General features: G+C 45.7%; 1 protein-coding gene across 11 annotated transcripts in view; it reads right to left on the reverse strand.

Moving 5' to 3' along the window:
* The window catches only part of FUBP3 (far upstream element binding protein 3), a 49,244-nt gene that overhangs the window by 17,789 nt on the left and 6,472 nt on the right, over positions 1–24,983 (reverse strand). For 3 of the 11 annotated variants that reach the window (XM_082468200.1, XM_082468194.1, XM_082468204.1), the window contains exons 2-8: positions 19,598–19,703; positions 8,449–8,482; positions 6,024–6,073; positions 5,581–5,652; positions 4,110–4,182; positions 2,055–2,217; positions 669–767 (exon numbers count right to left, since the gene is read on the reverse strand). In XM_082468200.1, coding sequence (XP_082324326.1) covers positions 669–767; positions 2,055–2,217; positions 4,110–4,182; positions 5,581–5,652; positions 6,024–6,073; positions 8,449–8,482; positions 19,598–19,703 — 597 coding nt within the window. Of the gene's footprint in view, positions 1–668; positions 768–2,054; positions 2,218–4,109; positions 4,183–4,234; positions 4,293–5,580; positions 5,653–6,023; positions 6,074–8,448; positions 8,483–19,597; positions 19,704–24,983 lie in introns of all 11 variants that reach the window. The other 8 variants (XM_082468201.1, XM_082468198.1, XM_082468196.1 and 5 more) reach the window with 5 other exon arrangements.

Here is a 24,983-nt window from a genome sequence, read left to right on the forward strand (position 1 = left end):
GGGGACAGACACACTCCCACACCCACAGCCCACACGCATTCCTGCTAACAGCCCAGGTGCTGGAAGATGGAGCACCTGGGTGACTCAGACCTAAGCCCCCGCTTTCAGCACCTGCGGCTGTCCTCTGACGCACACAGGATGCTTGCTACGAGGGCACACACGTGCCTTGTGTGGTACTGGCACCTTTGGTCACCTCCCACCTCAGCCAGTGATCTTATAAAAATGGGTTTAGAGAACAAACAAATAAAAGCCAGAGGGAGCCTGCATCTGAGCTGACCACAGCTCAACATTGAAAACTGCATCTGATCAGGGCTGTGCCAGCCAATAAAACCTTCTGCGCTTATGGACGAGTTCTGTGCATGGGCTGCCCTGACAGCAGCCACCTTCCACACGCGGCTCTGAGCGCTCTGAGCGCTGAACCATGGCCGGTGTAAATGAGGAGCTCACGTTTTATTTAATCTGAACGAATTCCAACAGCCCCGTGGCCGGCAGCTCTGGTACCGGGCAGCACAGCCCTCCCTGTTCTTTGCATCACCAAACTTGGTTTGGGAAAACAGCTCAAGGAACACCCAGTTTTATAATTTCTTGAATGACATAAAAGCTCTACAAGTACTACCAAGTGATACCGCCACACCCAGGACCTGCCTGATCCATGGTTTCTCTCCTACCTGTACTTTAAACGGGTCTCCGGTGATGCGAAGAGGTTTGTCTGCTCCCGTGGGCAATGGGCCGTCCTGGATCATGACCATCTTCACACCTGTCCGCTCCTGTGAGGGCACACACACCGGTACAGCCCTCACTGTCAGCAAGAGGCACGCAGGACGGCACAAGCTGCACGGGTCGGGGCGTGTCCACGGTAAGCCATGCCCCACTACCAAAGGCGCTGCCCTCTGATCCGGCCCGTGAGGCTGGCCTCCGAGAACGCTGACGTACATGCCGTGCTTGAGGGCGTCCAAGCCTGACAGAGAAAACCGTTTCCCAAAACTCTCCTCCCTTTCCAGTCCCTGGAATATCTAAATATGAATGAGCTACTTTTACAAAATGCTAATAAGCACTGAGCTAGACAATCTATTTAACGTCACGTGGTCAGAGCTCACGCACAGCAATGGGAGGGAAGGGCCACCACTTCCCGACCTCACAGAGGAGAGCTCTGAGCAAGCTACCGAAGGCTCCAGAGCCGATGAGCGCGGCACCAAAATTTGGATTCTGGGATTCTAAAGTCTGAACTCTTAGGAGTCCACAGGAGAATGCCTTCCACACCCAAGGACCGGGCTATGCAAGAGCGCACAGGCAGGCCACAACCCCGACCCGCAACTCTGAAAGCCCAGAGCTCGGAAAGAAGAGCCTGCTCCTAACTAAATCTGGCAGCAAAACTACCCTGAACTCACGTGAGTGTACTTCCAGCCCTCCTCTCATGCAGTGTGACTGTTAGGTTTAGCCATGGAAACCTGCACTCGGCTACGGGATGCAGCCACAAAACTTGCTGGGGCTATTAAATTCTACAACACGTTTGGCCCAAGTGTCTCACGTGAGGGATTCTGGAGCTCAGAGCAGCAAATGTTCACGGAGCATTTACTCAGTGGCGGGCTCTGCACTAAGGGTCTCATGTAAATCAAAATAACGGGTATTATTTCAGCTCATTACAACAGCGAGGCCGGCCCCTTCCTGCTCTTACAGACGAGGAGCCTGAGCCTTAGACAAGCGCACGGACATAACTCTGATTGCACAGCTAACAAGCAGGAGTGCTGCTGGCTCAGGGACCCCGGCTCTGGACACTGGAGTTTTATCTGCGTCCTAACAGGGCTTCATCGCCACAGTGGATGCTGCCACTTCACGGGGACCCCAGGCCTTGGCGTCACAGCTGGCATCAAGCCTGGCCACAGAAACGTTCAGAACCGCAGAGGCACTCGGGCAGAGGTTTCGAGGGGAGCTCTGCACCGTGGTGCACAGCCAGCCCAGCTCGGACACGCCACAGCCGCGACAGAACCTCCCAACCCGGGAAGACGGAGGAGGAGGAGGGCTGTCAAGTGCTGCTCTGCCAAGGGCTCACGCACCTGCAACTGCTTTATCGTCTCCCCTCCCTTGCCGATGACCAGCCCCACTTTAGACGCGGGGATGAGAATCTCCTGGATCGTGCTGTTGCCGTCTATGTCATTATGAAAGCCAGGTCCATTCCGACAGCGGTCCACAATCTGTCCCAGGAGCCGTTTGGCTTGTCTTTGGGGAGGGAAAAGAACCACAAGAGAGCCAGCGTTAAATGAATGCTGGAGGCGCCCAGGAAGGGGAAACAGCACCGGGGGAACACGCGAAGGAGTCAAGGCAGCCCTCCATCCAGCTCCAGCTCCTGCCCTCACAACCCGGGAGGTCTCTGCCATCCGCCACGCTACTGGGCTGGAATTTAAAAGCAATGCACACCACAAGAGCAACGTTCCAAAACAGCCCCTCCACGCCTGCCCTCTGCTTGCGCTTGTGTCTCGCGTGCACGCCACAGACACGCCTGTCTCCGATTCGAATGTCAGCTGCTCTGGTGGCAGTGTCTACCTTTGACCCCCTGCATCTCTTGCTGCTCCCCGATCCAGCATTACCCCTCTCACAGAGCATATGCTCAACAGATATTTGTTAAATAAGAGCAGGAGAGAAAGCAATGAGAAAGACGGGAAGAGAGAAAGCAAGGGTTAGTAATCATCATTTGAATTCTCAAACTCCAAATTTCTTCTCCATAACCAACCAGACTGCTCGATGACTTCTAAGCTACGGCTACGAATCACCAGTTTGATTTCAAGGGGTGGGAAAAAAAGGAGGCAGGGCCCTGGTGCAGCTGTACAGTCATATACACCTGCTTTGTGCTTTTCATGTCAGATTGTCACGAGCCTGCATTTCACATGGGATTTTATGCTGATGTACCTGGAGACTGGGGAGGGAGATGGCAATGCTGAAATAGAATAACCCAGCCTACCGAGGTCATCCGTTGGGCCAATTTCCTTTTCTGCACCAGAATTTCCCATGGCTGTTATTTGCAGTATTTATTCTTTAAATCACCACGTACAATCTATTTTGTGGTTCTTTTAATAGGGAAAAACTCAGCTACTAAACAGGCTGGCTATACTGCACACTGAAGAAAAAACTGTTTCTTCCTAAAGTTATAATCCCATTGCCTCCACTGCTTGGGTAGAAGAGGAAGCAGGAATGTTTAAAAGAACAGGAAGAAAGAAGCGAATGGCAGGAAATAGATGTTGCCTTCTGTAGTCTTGAGCCTTTGTGTAGAGTCAGTCTTGTGTATCTTCTCAGTTACAGCAGCTTTTTAATATTTTGCTTGTGTACTAGATTAACCTGTGTTGGAAGAAAAGTGCCTTGACTCCAGCAAAAGCATCCTGCTTGCCCTATAATGCACACCTGCCAGTGATATTTATTCTGGTTCACTGCTTGCAATGTTACAGCAGAACAAGAAAATTTAAACTCATCTAGACTCCCTGAGAAATGGAAACAATAAAACAGCCCTACCTATTGAGCCAGACATAATCTCAGCACCCCTGTCCCCAAATGCAACGCTACTCGGTAGACTGAAAGAGGAAGGAGAGCAGACTCTAAGTTAGTACCTCCCCTTTCCCCAGGGGCTTCTTGGATTTATGAGGCCTGCATCTGGTACAAGGCTCCAAGCATGCGTGTACCAGGAGAGCAATGTTAGTCTTAAGGCTGCAGTAAGGGCCCCAAAAGTCCAAACACCCTCTGGCCGGTCCCTATGGCCCTCTGAGTGGAGCAATGGCCACAAAGAGTAGATTCATTTGGTTCACAAATATCAGAAGGGCGACAGGATCAGCCCCAGGCAAAAGACCTGATGCCAGGATTCTCAATGCTTCACAAAGTGAGAGGCTTACTGATCCAGACCTGCTCAGGTAAAGGAGATATTAACACGGAAGAAGCGAGTTAATGAGAGCATTCAGGCAGGGTGAAAGTACACTCTCAAGGATCTGGTTTATGAAGCAGATGTTATGACAGCTGTGAGAAATTCTGTGGGGTTTGAAAAAAAGGTGATACCTTATGTGTTTAAGGTAACAGAACAACAACTCCCCTGGCGTGGCAACCTCCCAGATCCTTCTCTAAGGAAGCACCTGCTTTCGTGGCCAGATTGCAGCACAGATCGACAGTGTTCAGTAACAATTCTGCCCTTCCATTTCTCCCCATCTGGGGAAGGAGGAAGAAGAGTGAAAGGAAAAAGTAAATAAAATAAACTTACTCAATACTTTCTGGGGTTCCGGTAAGTACACAGGGCCTCTCTGGAATCCCAGAACTCTCTATAAGAAGAATCAAGAAGATGAGGTGTGTTGGTGGGCATCAGGCAACCGTGCACCTTCGCCTCTGTGTACAGACTGTCTCTCTGGGCTGGTTCCTACACCAGCCCCACAGAAGGCCCGGCTCCCAGAAAAAGACAGCTTGCTTCCACTTGTGGAGAGAATATCAAGCTGGTAGCTCCACCCTAGATTCTCCAAATGAAAACAAGTCCTGCAGGGGAAGCTGGGAGGACGCAGCAGAGGTCTCTGAGTCGGTCCTGATTACCAGCCTCAGCTTCACATCTGACCCGCTTGCGTGCTAGTAAGTGCCAGAGTCACTTAAACCGCTGTTCCTCAGTTTGTCCATTTGCAGTATAGTTTAATGGTTATCTGTTTGCAGCCCTGAGGCACACTCGTAAGGAATTTAATGGCATGCACATCAGAGTTATGACCAGTAATTGCATGAACACTTCAAGAGAATAGTGACACCCACGTGGAACTGGTTCCAGGCCATTTGACAAGAGAGGAAAAAAATCTTACTTTCCAACACCACACACGACGCTTTATTTTGTTCCTAAAAACAACTGCCTCTGAAAACTCATATTCAAAAAAAATTAAAGAGAAATAGCTAACAGCAGTAACTGCCTTCAAGACACTGTACTAAGTATCTTTTAAAATGACAAACATTTCTGTGGTCGAATGTCCTCCAAATCCCATCCTCTGCTGTGCAAAGAGGTCAAACTCAGATGATGAAACTTATAAACGAAAGTAAAAACTCTTCTTCCCCAGTTTGTCTCTCTCCATATCACATGGTCAAAATGCACCAGGCTGGGAAAGGTCCTGAACTGTGTTTAACATGTGCTAATTTAGCCAGAACCTTCAGCTGGCCTCTTTCGACAAAGGGCAGGGACGGTCTACTCCAGGGGAGCTGGCGAGCAGTCCCCAGGCGTAAGCCCAGAGCCCCAGGACTCGTCCAGGCCCCACTATGTCTGGCATAACATTCTGGTGCAGAAAACAGAGGTCCTAGACCAGCAGGTGTTTGGGAGGGGCCACACCGGGCCCAGAGCTGCAGAGGGTCTCCCCAGAGGCCAGACGGGCGGCATCATCTCTGGGCCCACTTCTGCTCTGGTTTTTCTGGTTCTCAATTGGGAGGTCAGCTCCAAAAGTGCAAGGAAAACAGCAATCACATATACTTACCCAAGCCCCTAAACCTCTAAGCAACAAGCAAAGGTACTAAATATGAAAAACTCAGTAAAAAAAAAAGACTGATTTCTACCAAACTGAGATCTATGAAAAAAAAAGTAGCCCTTACCCGAGGCAATCTGAATTTTGCAACCAGATTCTGCTTGAATCCGTGAAATCTGCTCACCTCCCCGGCCGATAACTGAAACAAATTAAACAGGGTGAGAACATGCCCCCTTCATTCCATATTTAACCACACATGCGTGACAATTAATTCAGCAAACATTCCCACTTGGCTCACGGCACAACAAATCAAGTTGGCCTCAGCGAGCCCACAGGAACTGCATGTGAAACACAGCCGATGACACGGGGTTCTCTAGCTGAAGTGGGGGCGGGGGTACCCAGGGCCCAAACTTCTGGTCTCCCCCTCAGCCTGGAGAGTCCTGCAGTGCTCCGGGGCTCTAGAGAACACGGTGTGCAGAGCATTCTACCACGAGTGACACTCACACTAAGAGATTAAAATGAAAATAAGGGACAGAAATGAGGGAAAAAGTAGATAATGTGGATACTTACTAAATCCAACCATTTTATCAGGCACTTTGAATTCTTCTGTTATTACTGCCCTAAAAACAAAGAACATTTTGGAAAAATACACAGAATAAAGAATTTTGCAGTCATTTTAGGTTCCCCGAATTTCCCATATTGGCAATGTTAGAAGATAAAGGCTTAAAAGAAATCATGCCAATTTGGCTAACAAGTCCACAACCATCCACAAAGACTGTCATCTAATGAACCCTTTGGTCCATCACTCCTTCAAAAGATCCAAGCCTCCCCTTTCCTTGTGTCAGAGGAGGAAACCTCTATTTTTTTCATTAAACCATCAACTGCACTAACAACTGCCTTTTCTTCCTACAGCTACCCTCAGCATTGCTGAACACTTGAAGATCCTCTGGGGAGTGGGGAGTGGGGAGTGTTTTAGACTTCTATTCAAGTCTCCCTAGATGAAGAGGGACAACTACTCTTCAATATTCCTTGTTTCCCAATCTTTTTATTGCTTTCTGGCCTCCTTCTAATTTATCTGCCTTTTAGTGTGAGACGTCCCAAGTGGAACCGGTATCCAACCGAGGCCTAATCAGTGCTGACCAGTACAGAATAATTACCTTGCTTACTTGGCAACGTACTTCTGTTAAATGCTACCCCATCCATTACGTGTTTGTTTTTTTTTTTTAAAAAAAAAAAAACAACTACTGCACTGGCTCTTTCAAACAAATCTTCAAATTTGCTGTATAGTGTATTGTGGACAATATCCAATTTGCCCAACACCCCAGAAAGCAATTAAATCTAAACATTTACCTTAGGAGGAAGCTAAATGCAAGTAGTTTAAAAAAAAAAAGGTAAGCATTTTTAAACATCTCTCACACAGCTGGATTTTTACCCATCATGGAAAGGAATGAATAAAGTGCATGTTTTCAGGGAAAGGGCAGCACTTAGAAGAAACGCAATATCATAAATAGCACTGCCACTGTATCATTCTGATGCGAGCAAACAGTCTTCCCGTGTTTACATCCTCAGATTACATATGCACAGGGATTCTCTCTGCCTCTTGGGATATCCAAATTCACACCGAAATCAGGCAATTCCCGGCTTCCTCATGAGTAAGAGCGTGGCCGTTCACGGCAAGGCTCGGCCGGCCTGACAGGACGTCGCACGCTAGACGGGGGTCCCTGTCGGGAGGGTCCCTGTCGGGAGGCTCCCTGAAGGCGGTGAAGGGAACAGTGCCCCCACACGTGCAGCCACACGCAGCACAAGCTGTCGACTCCCAGGAAACAGCACTGGGGAATTTACTAGAAAGGGTTCAACACCAGCACAACTCAAAACTCAGGCAGCTCCTCAGCCTGCAGGGACAATTTTAGCAGACTCTCTTTGAGGAAAAAACGTATTAGGATGAACTGCTTTGGGCTTCCTGGAAGACAAAGCTCTACGCTAAATGCAAGGCTGAAACTGGTCTAACGCACAAAGTATAAACATTTTGGAAAGTAAAATCCTGATTAACTAGGAAAGTTACATTTGATACTCACACAACCTCATTTCAATGACTATGTTTCAATTCATTAAAAAACAAAGCAAACAAAGAAACAATAACTAAAAAACCCCAGAATAGATCTTTTGGTTATCTGATGCCTGGTGATTTCTAGAAACTCCTAAACATCTGCACAGAACACAGGAGGATATAACTGTATCATTGCTGGTGAAGGTTAAGGATAACATGTTACAGTAACAAATACACAGCATAAAATTTCACCCCTTAGGGAAGAGAAGCCTTCCTGGCGGTTTCCTGTATATTTTATCCTTTTTTGAAGGACAACATTGTGACCACAAATATTCCATCTTACAGACTGGTCTTTTTAAAGCCCAGAGGTCTTTGTCTCTCTCTAAATTCTCAGCGTTTAAGGGAACTAACTCTGTGAGGGGAAACTAAGGAAGGGCGTCAGCCGGGCAGCCGTCCAAGGTTCCGCGGCGACGCCTCTCACTGCAGTGGGGGGACCCGGGCTCCTGCCTCCCAGACCGTGATTACTGGAGCAACACCAGCTCCATCTTGTGAAAGCCCGGCAAGTCACACTTCTTCAGCACAGCTTTGCTCAAGTGAAGAGGTTAGGGTCCATAAAGCAAATACTGAGAAAACCATCCAACGAGGAGGACAATTCTCACATTCTCTACTTTTAAATTCAACATATGTGGGCAGAAAGAGCAGCGCCAACATCCCAGAAGTCTTCTAAGTTTACAGACGATAATGGCTGCTTTTTATACCTTGTATTAGTTTATCCCTTCAGCTTACACTGTCTTGGAAAGGACTACAAAAAAAGTTGAGTCTTAAGGAAATCTAGCCCATGTTTTTTCACGCTCTCAACCTCCGACTTTCTAACACTCTAGTACAGATGGTGGATCAATAAACAATTAGAAATGATCAATAAATAATAAAACATAACCCACTGCTTACCTTTGATGTACCAAGGCCCCTAACTGGTTACCTACTGTGGCAAAGAGAAAGAGAAAAGAAAAATCAAAGCATTAGCACGGATAAACTAACTTCATCCTTACACAAGTTCTTACCATTTCAGAGGGGAAGAAAAAGAAAGGCAGAAAGAAAGCAAACAGTAATTTAGGCTCAGTGGCTGAAATGAATGCGTTACATGATACGAAACAGGAGGGGACGTCATGATCAACACAGTCTCTAACCCAGTGTCCAGCTGAACGCAGGATAAGAAATTGATCCGTGTGTCCACATGCTGAGAGGCCTGGGAGAAAATCCTGCTCGCCTAAATCCCTCTCTCTTCCTACCTCCCTCCCGCTTGGGATCCAAACTCAATGTAAAGATGGCGAGGGTCTCTTCTTTCTCTTTTTAAAACAAATGAGAAGATTTAACCTCCTAGCTCGGAAGCATTGTTAAAGACTGCCCCGTGGCAGCTGCAGTCCCTAAGAAAGTGCACATATGTTCCCGCCGGCCATGCCACGGGGCACCCCCCCCCACCTCTTCCTACCCCCTCAAGAGCATAAGCATCTCCAGGAGAGGATCCGGCCTCCTCCCTCCCCGGGCCTTTTCGCTGAGCCACTACCGCCGTCTGTGTACAGTGGACACTAAGCGTGAGCAACCGTCTCTCAAGCCCATTTCACAGAGACAACGGTGCCCAACGGGCTCTAACGATGAAAACCAACTCTGCAATCATATCCCCACAACACCATTCCATCTACGCTTTTTGCTCGTTTCTCCTCTTTCAGCTATTGATGAGTGTCTCCACCAGCCATCAGCAAAAAATGATTCTGTGGTGTTTCCCTTTTGGAAAATGCAGCCCAGGAAACACGGTCAGCAGACAACAAAAAAGTATAAATCCTAACTGTCTTACAAGGAACTGAATGAATCTTACAATATGCTAACAAGAGCATTCAAAAATATGTCTCTGGGGAAAGTTATAAGAAGGACAGATATGCGGTAAGTGGGGAAGGATCAATTACATCAACCTCAGAACAAAGACTGAAATGGTTTGACATCCGAAATCTAGGTCTCCAATATAGCTCTTCTTTCTGCTTGAACTTAACCCTGTCATTCTCTGACCAGTCATAAGACGACAAAGGAGAAGAAACCAGATCATGATGTTTTAAAAGGAGAATAAAAAGCACGGAGAAACATGCTAGCAAAAAGTACACGAAACTACTGAGTCGATGCCATATTTCTCCTGGATCAACAGCAACATAATGGTCTACAGCCAAAATACTGACATTATATACTATTAACCTGCTTATCTCAGGGATAACAGAATTGTTTTTTATTGAATCTTAAAATTTTCTTTTTGCATTTCCAGTTTGAATATGACAAACGCCCTCACCCGGGATAGGCAGTGTTCATGATTCCCACTCCACTTGAAAAGTGGACATTGTGAGAGGGGAACGCCCACACCTAAGGCAGTGGGTATGAAAACAACACACTGAAGGAGAAGGTCCATGACAGAGTGTTGCTGAGTTTGGCTGGCCCCCTGTTCCTATTTAAGGGTCAAGCTCAGCTTCCCTGCTTACTGTCAGAATTCTTCTCGTAGGGGTAAAGAATCCAGGGGAGACAGAGGAACTAAAATGTCCTGAAATGATGCAAACACAGAGGAGAGGTGCCCAGTCCCCAAACACGGCAACGTGGCCGGACCTTGGCTCCTGGTCCCCTGTGCTATTTGGTAAGAGGTGTCAAAGGGCTGATGATTTTCTGATATTTCAGCTAGAAAAGCCGCAGAAACACAGTAAAGGGCTACACTACCATAAAGAACTTCATGAGATTCACAAGAACATTCAGAGGGCTCGTGGTCAAAAGCCATTTGAAATTTTGTGCTCATCAAAAAAAGGAAATTCCTTTTTGTTGGCAAAGTACGTGTGACGGGTGTCAGGCACACCGTATCATTTCTGACAGCCAACTGCCTTGCTGCCAAGTGGAGGTGCCTACAGAGATCGAAAATAAAAGTGCACACACCACCATCCCACAAATAGACGGACTGCTGAGAGCCACAGCACCAAAGAATGAAATCAAATTCAAATCCAGATCCAACTCTTTGAGTTGGTGGACTCTTAAGCAGGACAAATCGTCTCCCTCCTCCATGCAAATGCTGTAGCCTGAGGCCACAACGCCATTTAAAGTTTCATTCCCTTCGGAAACATTCCCATTTGATGCCTAAAAATGAAAACCAGCAGTTAGATAAGGGGCACTGGGCACTCATACAGCAAACCGCTAACGTCCGACTCCACGAATAGGGGGCCTTCTCTGCGTCTTCATGATGAAAAGGGGTCAGGCGAGGGAGGCACATGGGAACGCCTATCAAGCTCAATTTATGGTAACTACCGTCATTTTACTGTAAAAAAGGAAAAGTGCTGAATAAAATCAGTCCTATTTCCTGTTAATGGCACCTGCTGGTCGACCATGGTTCAGCCTGCCTCCGAAGTGCCCCTTGGCGCAAACGCGCACAGGTGTGGTTCTCATGTACCCTGCGCGCTATGTAATGGGAGGCCGCCCGGGCGATGGGAAGATGAGCTTCCTAGAGAAAATATTCACGCTACAACATGAGAAATCCTTTCTGAAGAGTAACCCTCTGCCAGTTTCAATCATGATCTTTGAAAAAAATAAGGCACTGGACACATTTTTTCCCCATTAGTGAGGAGGAAAAAAGTCTCCATTTTCTTCCCCCCAAAGAAATGCTATCAAAATATCGCTGGGGAACACACCCAGCTTTATAATACACAACCATCTTAACGGTTACCCCCTCCCACTCCCCCTCAAAAAAGCTCAAGGGACCAAAGCGTCCGTCATCCCTCGTCACAGTACAGACAACAGGCCGGCCTCCCACACAGAGCAGCAGACCTGCGGCAGGTGAGCAGGCGGGTCCGGAGAGGAAGCGCCGGCAGTTCTTACGTGACCCGTGACCCGCAGAACAAAGCAATAAACCAAACCTTCCTCTTCAGCCTCTGAACACAACCCTCCTGCGCCCGTGCTTGGACTCCAGTCTCCTCGACTCTGACCGATGCCTTTCCAAGCCCCGGTTAAGGTCAGTGAGACTTGCAGTTAGCTGCAGGGACGTCTGCAGTTTCCAAGGCATTTTTAAAAAGCTTTTCTGCCAAGGACAATACGAAGGCTTCCTGTGTTCTAAGGCAGCAACCCCCATCCCAGAGTCACAACACACTGACACGCTAAAATCAGCTGAAAGTCCCTAGACACATAATCTGTAACTAATTTGGCAAATTATTATTTTTTAAAGGTGAGAGTAAATCCAAGTTTATCTCAATAATGTCACTTTCACTTGCAGCTGACATGCTCTGTGAGTGGAAAAAGACCACCACTAGCTTCAAAGGGCGCTCCTCTACGGGGCCTCACCTGCAAGAACCCACTTAGTCCTACAAGAGCCCTGTGAGGCAGATGCTGTTACTACCGTCCCATTTGACCAGTGGAGGCGCGATCACACCCAAGCCCTCAGAAAAGGGCACAGGTGAGCGAGTGCCCGTGCCCACGTGACCTCTGCACCGTCACGCCTTTCAGGCACTGGGCACTGTGCCGGGTCCTGGGCGTGAAATGGTGAACGAGGTCATCTTTGCCTTCAAGGTGAGATTCTCATGGGGAAAGCAGACGGCTCTGTGATGAGCAGCAACCTACCCTGGTCTTCAGGAGTGCAGAGGTGTTAGGAACCCCACCTGCACCCTTCCCCAGTTCCAGTGCCCACCCAAAGGTGTCGGGAGAAAAATTAAGAGGAAAAATAAAGGGTATGATACTTATTTACAGCACTATGCCTTATTTTTATTTCATCCAGCGGTTATGAAATCAATTTAGGGGGTCATGACCAGCTTTATAAAAAATGAAATAGAAAACAGAAGGGACCATGTATATTAAGGGTATGTATTTCATAAAGTTTTAATTTCAATTACACATGTGATTTCAGTATGTGTGTAGTAACTAGTTCAGATGGAGATATGAGTATTTCTTACATTGCGAGTAGTATTTTAAAAGTGCGAAAATAACTTCTTACAATCCTGATGATAATTTCATGAGATAAATATTATCTCCATTTTACAGGCGAGGAAACAGACTTAGAGAAGGGAAGCAAGCTGCCCAAAGCCACACAGCTAATAACACGCAGAGCTGGGATGCAAACCCCAAATTCAGACTCCGGAGTCTCCACTTTCAAGCATACCCTGTTACAGCACATGAGACAGAGACCCAGGTTCAAGTCTTCCTTCTGCCACTTATCAGGTACCCGCCCCTGGTCAAACCACTTCTCCAGACACCTCTACAATAAGGAGTTCAGGCTCCAGGGCTCCTTCCGGCCTTATTCTGTACGGGCCCTCCCACCACTCCATCTCTAAACCCTGGCAATCACTAATCTATTTTCCGTTCCAAAAATGTCATAGAAGTGGGATCATACAGTATGCAACCTTTTGGGGTTGGCTTTTTTCACTCAGCGTCATTTCCTAGAGATCCATCCAGGTGGCTGCAGGTATCAACAGTCTGTTCCTTTATATTGCTGAGCGGTAGACCATGGAGACCATGGAGGTACCAGGTTGTTAACCAGTCACCTGCTGAAGGACATCTGGGCTTCAGTTTGGGGCTATTATGAATAAAGCTGCTACGAAGATCTGTGGGCAAGTTTTTGTGTCAACACAAGTTTTCTTTTCTTGGGGATAAATGCCCAGGAGTATAACCGTGGCCTGAATGGTAAGTGCATATTTAGTTTTGCAAAAAGCTCATCAGGGGGCTTCCCTGGTGGCGCAGTTGTTAAGAATCCGCCCGCCAATGCAGTGGACACAGGTTCGAGCCCTGGTCCAGGAAGATGCCACATGCTGCGGAGCAACTAAACCCGTGCGCCACAACTACTGAGCCTGTGCTCTAGAGCTTGCGTGCCACAACTACTGAAGCCCGCGCACCTAGAGCCCGTGCTCCACAACAAGAGAAGCCACTGCAATGAGAAGCCCGCGCACCGCAACGAAGAGTAGCCCCCGCTCGCCACAACCAGAGAAAGCCCACACATAGCCATGAAGACCCAACACAGCCAAAAATAAAAATAAAAAATAAATAAAAATTAAAAAAAAAAGCTCATCAGGTGGTTTTCACATACAGCCAGGGTCAAGAACCACTCTGGGTCATATATTCCCTAAAAGAATTTTGAAAAACTATGAAACCCTTTTGATTTGACAATTAAGTTATTTTCCTAGGTTAATGGGTGCAAATAATACATCAGGTATTGTACACGGCTTCAGTTATATCTCTGCTGCAACACTGATACTGCAGATTTAGCTCATTTATTTTCATGGAAGATGTCTACGATTTCACCTACTTGGCTAAGCCAACTGTCAAACCAACCAGTCAGATCATACTTTGCCAGGAAAAAAAAAACTCACTTCCCTTTTCCAACTCACACATGTGTTAATATGCACTCACGTGACTACAACTCACTTCTGAATTATAATCCTAAAACGGATGGATCAGATGGAGGGGAGGAGGGGACAGCATGAGCCTTTGCCATGAGCTGCTACCTGGATAAAATAAAAATCAGGTCCTGACCCCTTTAATATTTCTTACCAAGACTCTCATGCTTTTATCATCTTGGGATTCCCCACTCGGAATCCTGGACTCACCCCTTTTGAGGCATTTGAGGATTTTACCGCTCTTGGTGATGAACCGCCATAAACTAAAGAAGGGCGATGTGAAAAGGGGCATGGAAAGGAGAAGGCCCACGTGGCATCCCCAGCAGAGACACAATTCTCAGAGAGATCCATTTTAGGGAAGAGGGTGTACAGAAGTGTAAGAGCTGGAGAAGGATCCCGTGAACCTGTCCACACCCACCTAACCCTGGGAGGACATCATGCACCCCAGCTTGAAGACTACTGCTTGACAACACCCCTGATTTGCTTTGCCCACGTTGTAACAGGCAGATCTTCCCCCACCCCCTCCAGCTCTCAGGGACCGGGTTTTAGTCTTGCCTCTTCATCCCTGCAGCATCATTATTACCCTCCATGCAGGGAGAGTATGAGCATCTCTGAGATGCATTTTTTTCTCTTTCCAAAGTAGAGGCTCTGGCCCTTGCAGGCTCCTGCCTGAGGTGGTGCAGGCTCTGTGCCTGCAGCTGCACGGACGCCCCTGCCATGCAGCTGCGCGCACACTGGCCCTCGCCACTCCCGAGCACGGGCACCTCTCATCCCTCTTCTCTCTCTGAAAGTCTGGAATTTAAAACATTCTTTCCTCCTCTTTTTTCCTCCTTCTCCTTGCCCTATGCCACAAGTGCTGAAATAAAACTTGGAAAGGACCGTAGAGATATTCTATTCCTATCTTCCTGTAAATCATTCATTTGGTAGTACCCCTAAGAATTCTCCTTCCTTCATTCCACAAGAAGACCAGAAAGTGTGGTAAATCTAAGATGGTATTACATAAGTATCAAAGGTAGATACTTTCTCTGGTAGAAAAGGCAGGCATATTTTCAAAGTCACTAGCATAACACTCCCCGCCCCCCAACCCCAATCCTTTGCAATGGCAGGAATGGTGCTTTATTCACCCCAAGTTGTGATTTTGGTGCCACTCTTTAGAGAGAAGACAGGAAGAGAGTGTGGTCTGTTTGAACTAAAAAAGCTCAAGGGGACGTGATTACCTAAAACTCTCCCAGAGTAAAAAAAATTGGAGAAGATGCTCTCATTGCCACTCAAAATATGGCGGGGACAATGGGAAGAGTGCCGTTTCCATCTGTCAACCAGCTCTACGTAAACAGCAGAAACCACGTGTTTTCTCCAGCAGTCAAGACAGAGAGTGGAACCTGAGACAAGGAGATTTGTTTAAGGAAATTAGGGGAGGGGGGACCCTCTGTGCACCTTCCTAACTGACGATTAAGCAAGTGTTAGAGTTAATCATTTGACAAGGCTGATTTGAGATCAGAGGTTGGCAAACTACGCCTGAGGGCCAGCTTTCCACTTTTGTAAACAACCAGTTATTGGGACACAGCCATGCTCATTTGTTTACGTACTGTCTAAGGCTGCTTTCGAGTGCCAACGGCAGAGCTGAGTGGGTGGGACAGAGACCATACAGCCTGAAAGCCTAAAATATTTACTACATGGCCCTTTAAGAAAAAGCCTGCCAACTTCTGATTTAGATTAAACTTAAACTTGCATTTCTATCAGTTAGCTAATACTATTCTCTTAAATTTGGAGCTTCCATTTCACAAAATTTCCTAAATGCTAATCATAGGATACACAGAGGGAGAACTTAGGTATCAAGCATTTATTCACTCACTGCATGAGGTAGGTAGGGAAATAAACTGTCTTTATGACCATGGCACGTGGAATCTGGTAGGAGAGGGACGTGACGTTCCCGTCACCTGCAGAATAAAGAAGATGAAATGTGCCCCAAGAAGGGGACAAGTGAACTGCTGTCAAAGTTCAGAGCAGAGTGCCATTTACTATTTCCCAATGAGGTGGGCGTGTGAGAACGGGAGGAAGAGGGGCAACAGGAAGGGAGGAAGGAGTAAAGGGGACGAAGGAAACGAAAGAAGGGAGGGGGTACCCTGAGGGGGCACGCGAGCGAGGCACTGAAGAAAGTCAAAAGGTGAGGATGAGGACAGGTTTCCAGGAGGAAGTCACATCACACCCGAGACTGAGGGTGAGCAGGAGTCAGCCAGGTAAAGGGCTGGGATGGGGGAAGTGTTTCTGGAAGAGCAAAGAGAAAAAAGCTGACTAGGCCGCTGCAGAGTGCAGAACAGGGAAGCGAGACTAGAGGGGCAGGAGGCGGTGGCCAGGTTAGGAAGGGCTGGGCCCCCCTGGTTACCGGAAGCTGCCACAAGTCATAGAGCAGAGGGATGGAATTGGTTCGATGGGCTCCAGCAGAAGCATGAAGAAAGTACTAGATGGAACCACTGTCACACCAAGACCAGCAGGGAGCTTCTCGAATCCGTAGGGTGTACCTCAAAAACCATGAGAAAGCGTGGGTGCCAAGACAGAAGATGCTGATAGTTAAAATGACCTGACCCAGGGCTTCCCTGGTGGCGCAGTGGTTAAGAATCTGCCTGCCAATGCAGGGGGACACGGGTTCGAGCCCTGGTCTGGGAAGATCCCACATGCCGCGGAGCAACTAAGCCCGTGAGCCACAAGTGCTGAGCCTGCGCGTCTGGAGCCTGTGCTCCGCAACAAGAGAGGCCGCGACAGTGAGAGGCCCGCGCACCGCGATGAAGAGTGGCCCCCGCTTGCCGCAACTGGAGAAAGCCCTCGCACAGAAACGAAGACCCAACACAGCCAAAAATAAATAAATAAATAAATAAATAAATAGGGAAAAAGAAAAATGACCTGACCCAGAGGGGGAGGGCAGCAGAATGACTGCTCTTCCCAGATCAGGGACCAAGGCAGGCTCTGGAAGCTGGGTGCGAAGCTCTTGCTGGGTTCCAAGTGAGCTCATGAACTGGCAGTTGGACGGACAACTCACAACTGCCTTGGAACACAACTAACCCAAATCGCTTTCTACATCAGAACACAACGAACTCAAATCGCTTTCCTCCTGTTTTACTGCCTAGCACTTAAAAAAATCCTCCCATTCATACACGTGTTTGCACATCTCAATGTCCCGAATAAGCCCTATGTTAAGGTTCTTTATGGTTGACTTAAGAGTTGAAGTACCTTTAAGCAGACCCAAATAACACCTCCAAAAACTTCTAGGGGACTGAAGTTTAACCTCCCAGAGGTCAAAGAACCTGGCTTCACGGGAAAAGTCTGCAAGTTCATATTGCTAAAGAAGTGATCTGATGAACTTCCGTCAAAAAATCCCAAGCCGAAACAAACAAACAAAAAACTGCAAAGCCCTCGGAAATCTTTATTGCTAAGAAAAAAGTGCCGGCATTCCTGCTTGTTGTTCGTCTCTGCTTTTCTAAACTTTCATCTCACAAACAGCAAGACTGTGACCCTTAGAAAGCTGTCGGGTAAACAAGAACGTCACTTGCCTTGACAGGATCTGTTTATCCACATATTTATTCAAGAGAACAGAACTGGCCCAGTGACCTCACCCCTGTCAGGAGACAACTGACAAGAGGCTGGGGCAGGCCCCAGATGCCCAGCTCTCCTTAAGGTCCACAGCAAATCTCAAACTCTACACAAAGAGACCAACTTGGAGAAAAACAATTTGTGTAATTCTGTTATTTAAACAGAAGAGAGGATTAACTTTATCAAACTGTTATGTAGAACGTAAAAAGCCTGAGAAATTTCTCACACTTCAAATACAGTCTGTCGTCATGGTAAAACACAGGCCTGGGGATGACAAGAGACACAGTTCAAGGCGGAAAGGGTCTCCCTCAGTTCTTTCCTACTAAAGGAGACTTAATATTTTGGGGGAGGAAAGAGAAAAATTGTATTTATTCTCTAATCACAAGAACTTAGTCCCCCAAAATGCAAAAAATTATGGTTCTCAAAAAAAAAAAAAAAAGGTGACAATACACATATAATAATGAACTGGAGTTTCAAGTGAGATTCTGGACTTACTGGTGACTTAACGAGCCACATTCTTTCAAATGGGTGTGCAAAGGATTGATGGGAAAAGAAAAAGTCTGCAAGATGCCAGAGGTTTCATTTGCACATTTTTAGGCATTCATTATGCAAAGGACATAGTGATACTATTCTCTGTGGGCACAAGTTTTAGACTTCAACTCCACACAGTGGGTGAAAACAAGGCTGAGAGTTGTGGAATGTATTGATCTCAATTTCTGGAAATGGTGGGCCAGAGAGACACACTGTCCATTAATGAGACATATGCTCAGAGCCAGACAACTTAGTGTTATTTTTATATTGATGTCCCATAAGAGGAACTGAAACATGATTGCCCAGAAAAGGTAAAAAAGGTTGCTTTGCATGACAGCTTTTTGCTAAGGCAAAAATGCAGATAATGCCATCACTCATGTCTGGTCTAAGAAATCACTAATGCCAATCAAATATAAGATGATCACAAGATACCGTTTCAGAGTAGCAGTGTAAATCGTCACCTTAGTTCCAGTGGCCCTGTGGTAGATTTTCTGTGAGTGACCATAAACATTAATAATTTTTTTAAATAGACAAGAACTTTTACACCCAAACTGCAGGTTGTTCCATTAAAATCTGCACCGTGTGAGTCTATATAATTATTCCAAAAAGGTTCCCACTTACAAAAACGATGGCGATCTCTTTTTTAGAATCTCCAAAGAGACCAGAGCAATTAGTCATGCCATATTACATTTTTTCTATGAACATAAAACATGCACTTTTTTTGGGAAAGGAGATTACAAAATATATACTGTTGTATACCTTGACTGTTTTTCACTTAATAATGTATCACAGAAATATGAACACATACGTGGCTGGGTACATATGCAGATTGAGGACAGGAAGAGAAGACATTGGCCCACCCACTATGTGCATATTCACGTGCAATCTAGTGTATTTCAGAATTCCTTTTACAGAGCTACTTTGTGGGAGATGAAATATGATAAAGGAAGTCCAAGTTCTCTGCAGAAACACATCTGATACTCTTTGCCAAAGTGCTGGTAATGACGCACTTCTAAGTGGTCTCAAATTCTTTTGGGGATGAGTAGGGTATATAAACAAACCAATGAAATAAACGAAGGAATGAATGAAAGAAAAATGGATGCTGCTAGAAAGAGCCTGTTATAAATGGGAATGGTGGGAAACAACTAGCAGATAAACTGAAAAAAGGTCATCACTCCCCTTTCCTTTCTTTAAGGTCAGTATGTAGCCACAGCCTCCCCAGAGCCATGCACCAAATCTCAGCTTTTCTTTGGAGAAAAGTGGGAACTTCAATTCCCACGTGTGCACTGAGGAATAATTGAGGGCTAAATCAAGCAAAACTCTCGAATCAGTCAAATTATTTCCAAGCTGATGCTCGAAGACTGTCTTTTACCTTACAGCCCAGCCGAAAAGACTCCCTGTATTATCAAGGCAAGTAAGAACTCAAATGCCGTAGAACTGCTGAGGAAAATCATCTTAAATACTTCCCCGCAACCAGTCTTCAGAGAGTGACGCTGGAGAAAGCTGTTAAGGAAATGGCTGACACAGACTCCAGCTTAACTGGCAGGTTCACTACCACCTGAAAGGCAAAGATATTTACAGCAACTTACCTCCATCATCCAAGGGCCGTTTTTGTACTCCATAGCCATACACTGAGGGGTCCACTAGAGGTGTGGAATTATTCAAGTGAGGAATTGAATCAATTTTAGCAGCAATCTACAGAGAGAATCAGATTTAAATACTCAGTAACAAATCATGGCTCCATCGAGGGAGAAAGACAAGAGTCTTCTTTAAAGGTCTGCTACCCCATTTCTCCCCCCGACGGAGATTAATGTAAAGCAATGTCATGACAGGACATGGACTTTGCACTATTAGCTGAGTTCCCTTTTGGTCTTAGTAATAATGTCTCTTTAGAAATGATACTTCCAAAAATTTGTCTTCTACAAGCAAATTTTTAAGTCATCACTTAAAATATAGGTATACCACATTTTAAGGAAAAAAGCAGGCCAACAATATGAAGAACTCTGTTCAAAAGGTTTTAGCACAGGATTGATTCCCTTAAGGAACAAATTCCCCAGCAATATTTAAGAGGCCATGTTTGCTCAAATGTTGACAGCTCTTTAGGAATATATTCGTCCTATTAACCTTAACCCCTATAAAGTGACGATGTGATCTACAGAAACATAAAACAACAAGCTGCTCTCCACTGGAAGTTCAAACAGCAGGGGGGTGACCATCTGTCCAGACGAGTTTGGAAAGATTCCTGCACTGGAGAGATCGAGATAACCTCTGAGAGCTATTCTAACTTTTAACATTTATCATCAAAGAACAGAACATAGTTATTAAAATTTTCCCCTAGAAACAAATGCTATGCAGAGCTTCCTACACTTATCTGCTTTGTTTCCGTTAGGAATTAAACGTGATTTTCACAATAAATTAACTCTTTGATTTAATCAAAGGAGTATTTACAACTGGTCTTGACGTTAGTCCCTCAGTTAAGCCTCACAAGCAAGGGGGGATTAAGGGCAGCCAGCATAGATGTCCCAGACCTATGTCTTCAGTGGTAGTTTTCCTGAGGTTGTCCAAATGTGCCCAGAATTCTGAGACTTTCTGGGACCAACATAAATTACTTTAAACAAATAAACAACCAAAGACAATCATGATACTGAAAACCTAACGCAGAATTTAAATGTCAGGTATCCTGGGTCAGGTCTCGTCCTTTCCATTTCCTAGTTCTGTGGTGTTGGGCAAGTCCCCTTCCTCTCTGTCTAAGATCCTCTGGGTATAATACCATCTGCTTCATAGTTTTTGAAAAGATAACAACATACTCTGAACACAAAGGAGCTCTGTACATGAGAAAGCACTTCACAAATACCAGGGCTGTAAAAGAAGGCAACTCACCCAACAAGTGCTGAGTGTCTACTATGTCCTGGGCTCTGCAGTGAACAAGAACAAGCAGGTCCTTACTCTCCCAGAGTTGGCAATCAGTGGGGAGTCACAGGTACATAAGCTAATCAGTAAACTGATCATTTCAGCTGGTGATAAGCATGATACTAATAAGAGAAGACAAGGACATACAGAGTCCTCAGGAGAGCTACTTTAAACAGGGTGATCAGGGAAGGCTGCTGTGAGCTGAGATGTGATCTGAGACCTAAATGATGAGGACGAGCATTCTAGGCAGAGGGAACAGCTTGTACAAAGGCCCTGAGGCAGGAGCAAGCTTGATAGGTAAGTTGACGTCACTAGAATAGAAGGAACTAGATGTGTTCCAAGGGGTGGGCGAGAGCAGTTCACATAGGGCTTCAGAGGTCATGGGAAGGGGCTTGGATTTATTCACTTACTTATTTATTTATATTTATGTATATATTTAGCTGCACCTCGCAGTTTGCAGGATCTTAGTTCCCCGACCAGGGATGGAGCCTGTGCCCCCCTGCAGTGGAAGCATGGAGTCCTAACCGCTGGACCGCCAGGGAATTCTGGGGCTTGGATTTTATATGGAGGGTGATGGAAAGCAACTACAAGGCTTAGTAAGGGGGGGAGTAACCTGCTGATTTATGATTTTAAAAAATGTCCCTGGACAAGGAAAATATCAATAGATTCTAAGGGGACAAGAGCAGCAGGACCATTTAGGAGGTATTCTAGGCCAGGAGTCAGCAAACCCCAGTTGGTGAACTACCTGCTTTGGTCAATAAAGTTTTATTAGAACAGAGCCACACCCATTCACAGAGATCATATGGTGTGCAGAGCATATATATATATATATATATATAAAATTTACTACCTGAACTTTTTTTTTTTGGCCGCACCACGTGGCTTGTGGGATCTCAGTTCCCCGAAAAGGGACTGAACCTGGGCCCTTGGCAGTGAAAGCGTGGAGTCCTAACCACTGGACCACCAGGGAATTCCCACTATCTGGACTTTTGAAGAAAATGTTTGCCCTGTCTAGGCTACAGATGATGGTAGCCTGGACAGGCGCTCGTTGAAAAACACTATTTTAAGTTAAATAATTAAAATACTAAGACTGCTGAGAGAAACCCCATCTCTTATATTCAAATTTCAAGGCAAGTGGGCATTTGCTCTAAAACAGAATACTGTATAAATCTCGCCTAACAGCATTCTACCACCAGCTTTCAATCTTGCTCTCCATATTTGTTTTGGATAAGCTTGTGGAGGTTGGCTACTTACTTAAGATGCAAAACTTATCTTTAAGGACTCAGCTCGGGAAGCAGGCAGATTAAAAGGTGAGAGAACACTGCAGTGGCTTATGCCCCACCGAGGCCCTTTCGTCTGTCCAATAAACTGAGCAGTAAATAGCCAATGTGAGGGTTTTCAAGATTACTGGCCCAGTTGTCTGTTTGAAGACAGACCAAAACATTGGCAAGAGACAGTAAGGACGACCCCAAAACACAAGAGAAAAGGCTACGGTTATCAGTGGAGTCCCCCAGCAGTGTGCATGTCAGATCACCCTCAAAGACAGGACCCTACGTGTAAGCTCTACAAATCTGGCACTCTCTCTACCCTCTTCTGATGAGACCTCTTAGCTTCCAGACCTTTTCCCTTCCTTCCAAATTAGCTCAGATGTCATTCCTGAGTCCTTGGCCTTCCTTATAATTTATATGGTATGTTTCATATGTTGCTGGAATGTAATTTTCTCCCCAAAGCTGATATGCCAGAAGTGTTACAATAGTTTTCTATTCCTAATTTTGATTAAATCAACAAGCGACCTTCTAAAATGTGACTGAGGATTTCAGATTTGTTTTTAAATCATGTTTGCTTCCCAATCTATAATTTGGGAAATTTTCACTAAGAGAAAAGCAGTACAGGATAATGGTTAAGAGGTGTAGCTCTGAAGTCAATAACTGCATTTGAACTGCGGCTAAACAAATGTTAGATACGAGTTTAACATTATAATATACAATTATACCATAACTTACATTGATATCACATTATATATTATAATATGCTATAAAGAAACAATGTATTCCTTTATTCATACAAATGCTACCTTGTTCTAAGACATGATTTTAAATGCCTACTGAAATAATGAGTTAAAATTCAATGAGTGCTTACTATGTGTAGGCACTCTGCTAAGAACATTTTAAAGATGCTATCTCATTTATTCCTCATGATGATTCTTTAGGAGGTTAGTGTTATTATTTTCACTTTAGGACAAGGAAAAGTGAAGCTCAGAGAGGCTGAGTGACCTGCCCAAAGTCACACATCTTATAAACGGCAGAAACAGCATTGAAGCCCAGGCCTGCCTGACTCCAGAGTCCGTGCTACTAACCACTGCACTAGGCTAACTCCCTTTCCTCCACCTGATACTTTTTTAAACACAGTCACTTCCCGAGGACTTAAAACCTAATGATTTCCAGTACGCAGAGCTCAAGTAATTCCTCACGTCCATAACTGACCCTTCTGAACAGTAGCTGCTTAAGGGAAGTGAGGTACGTTTTTCAGTTAATAATGGCATACGCCAGAAAACAGTCACAGAAGCCACGATATTCCAAGAAAACCAAGGCCACTCCAGTGCTTATCTGAAAGCAAGACCTTGAGGGGACGCTGCTACGGATTTTCTACTACTTGATTCACTTTCCCCCCTTTCTGGGGGGAGGCGGCAAGAATGGGTTACCTCACTACCTGTGCTATTTTAAGCACAGCTAATAGATGAAATATAAATCAACGTCACAGACATTTAACCTCCACTGCCAGTAGTTAGTGGAAACATGGAGGAGGGGAGCACTGGACCAGGCATCAGTCAGGAGTCCTGGTTTTCCAGCCGGCTCTTCCGGCATACGACCTTGGGCAAGACCTTCAGTGGTCTTGCTCCCTGTAAAATGCAGGGATGAACTAAACCAGTGTTTTCTAAAGAGTACAAAGCAATCTGGGGAGGTGCATGGATGAATGTTCAAAAATATTTTAAATAAACCTAAATTTAAAATGATTTTAAAATACAAAGTAAATAGAATACTGAGGGTTCACTGATATGACAATCATAATAAAGGTGGTACACGATTCACTAAAGTTAGGAAACATGGCAATTAATTATTCCCAGTGCACATCTTTAAGTTTTGTAATCAGAGTAGCTCACCTTATAAACCCAAACAGAAAGCTGTGAATATTTCCACAACTTCACATTTAATAAAACTTTACACTAAATGGAAACAGGCAAAGCTATCTGAATGGCGGCAAGTCATCCACACACAGATTGGGTCCATGTCCTTCAACACAGTCACTGTCGATTCTAAAGTAGAGGTGAGAGCTCACACCACCACTTAGGGAGGAGGAACCCAACCTGCTTCCCTGGAACCTCTGCTCTGAAGTCACCCAGGGTGGCCCCGCCCTGGCGAACTGACAGACTGAGCTGAAAGTCTCTACTCCCCACAGCAGGAGGACACAGTATGTGGCCAGAGCGGTCGAGCCCAGTGGCTGGGAGCGAGCAAGTCTCGGAGGGCAGGTCTGGAGCCGTGGCGCACAGAGGCAAGTCCTCGTTCTGCACCCACTGCCTAGGTTACTATGAAGACAGCAGTGCATCAAATTTATTGTGCACTTACTAAGTGCCTGATGGTGCTGTCAATTCATCTTCACGGTGACCTCAGACAGTAGCTACTAGTCTCAATTCTGTGGGATCTGGAGCCAGTCTGCCTGGAATTATACCCATGGGGATACCAAGACAACAATGTAAAGCACCCAGAACAACGCTGGGCACATCGTAAGGAACGAGAAATGTTTGCTATTTTAACCTTTTATTGAAAAATAATAAAATAATACAAAAAAAGTACATGGGTGAGTTGACAGCTTGAATTTTCATGTACTAAAATGCCTGTGCAACTAGCATCCGGATCAAGAAACAGAACATAACCAGCACCCCCGAAGGTGGACTCATGACCCCTTCGGTCACTACCCACCTCCACCTCCCAAGGGTAACCTCCTAACTTCTAATATTAGCTATTCCAAAAAACAAAAAACAAAACTATCTATCTATCTATCTATCTA

The sequence above is a fragment of the Balaenoptera physalus genome, assembly GCF_965194825.1.
Source record: "Balaenoptera physalus genome assembly, chromosome: 7".
NCBI classification, from domain to species: Eukaryota; Metazoa; Chordata; class Mammalia; order Artiodactyla; family Balaenopteridae; genus Balaenoptera; species Balaenoptera physalus.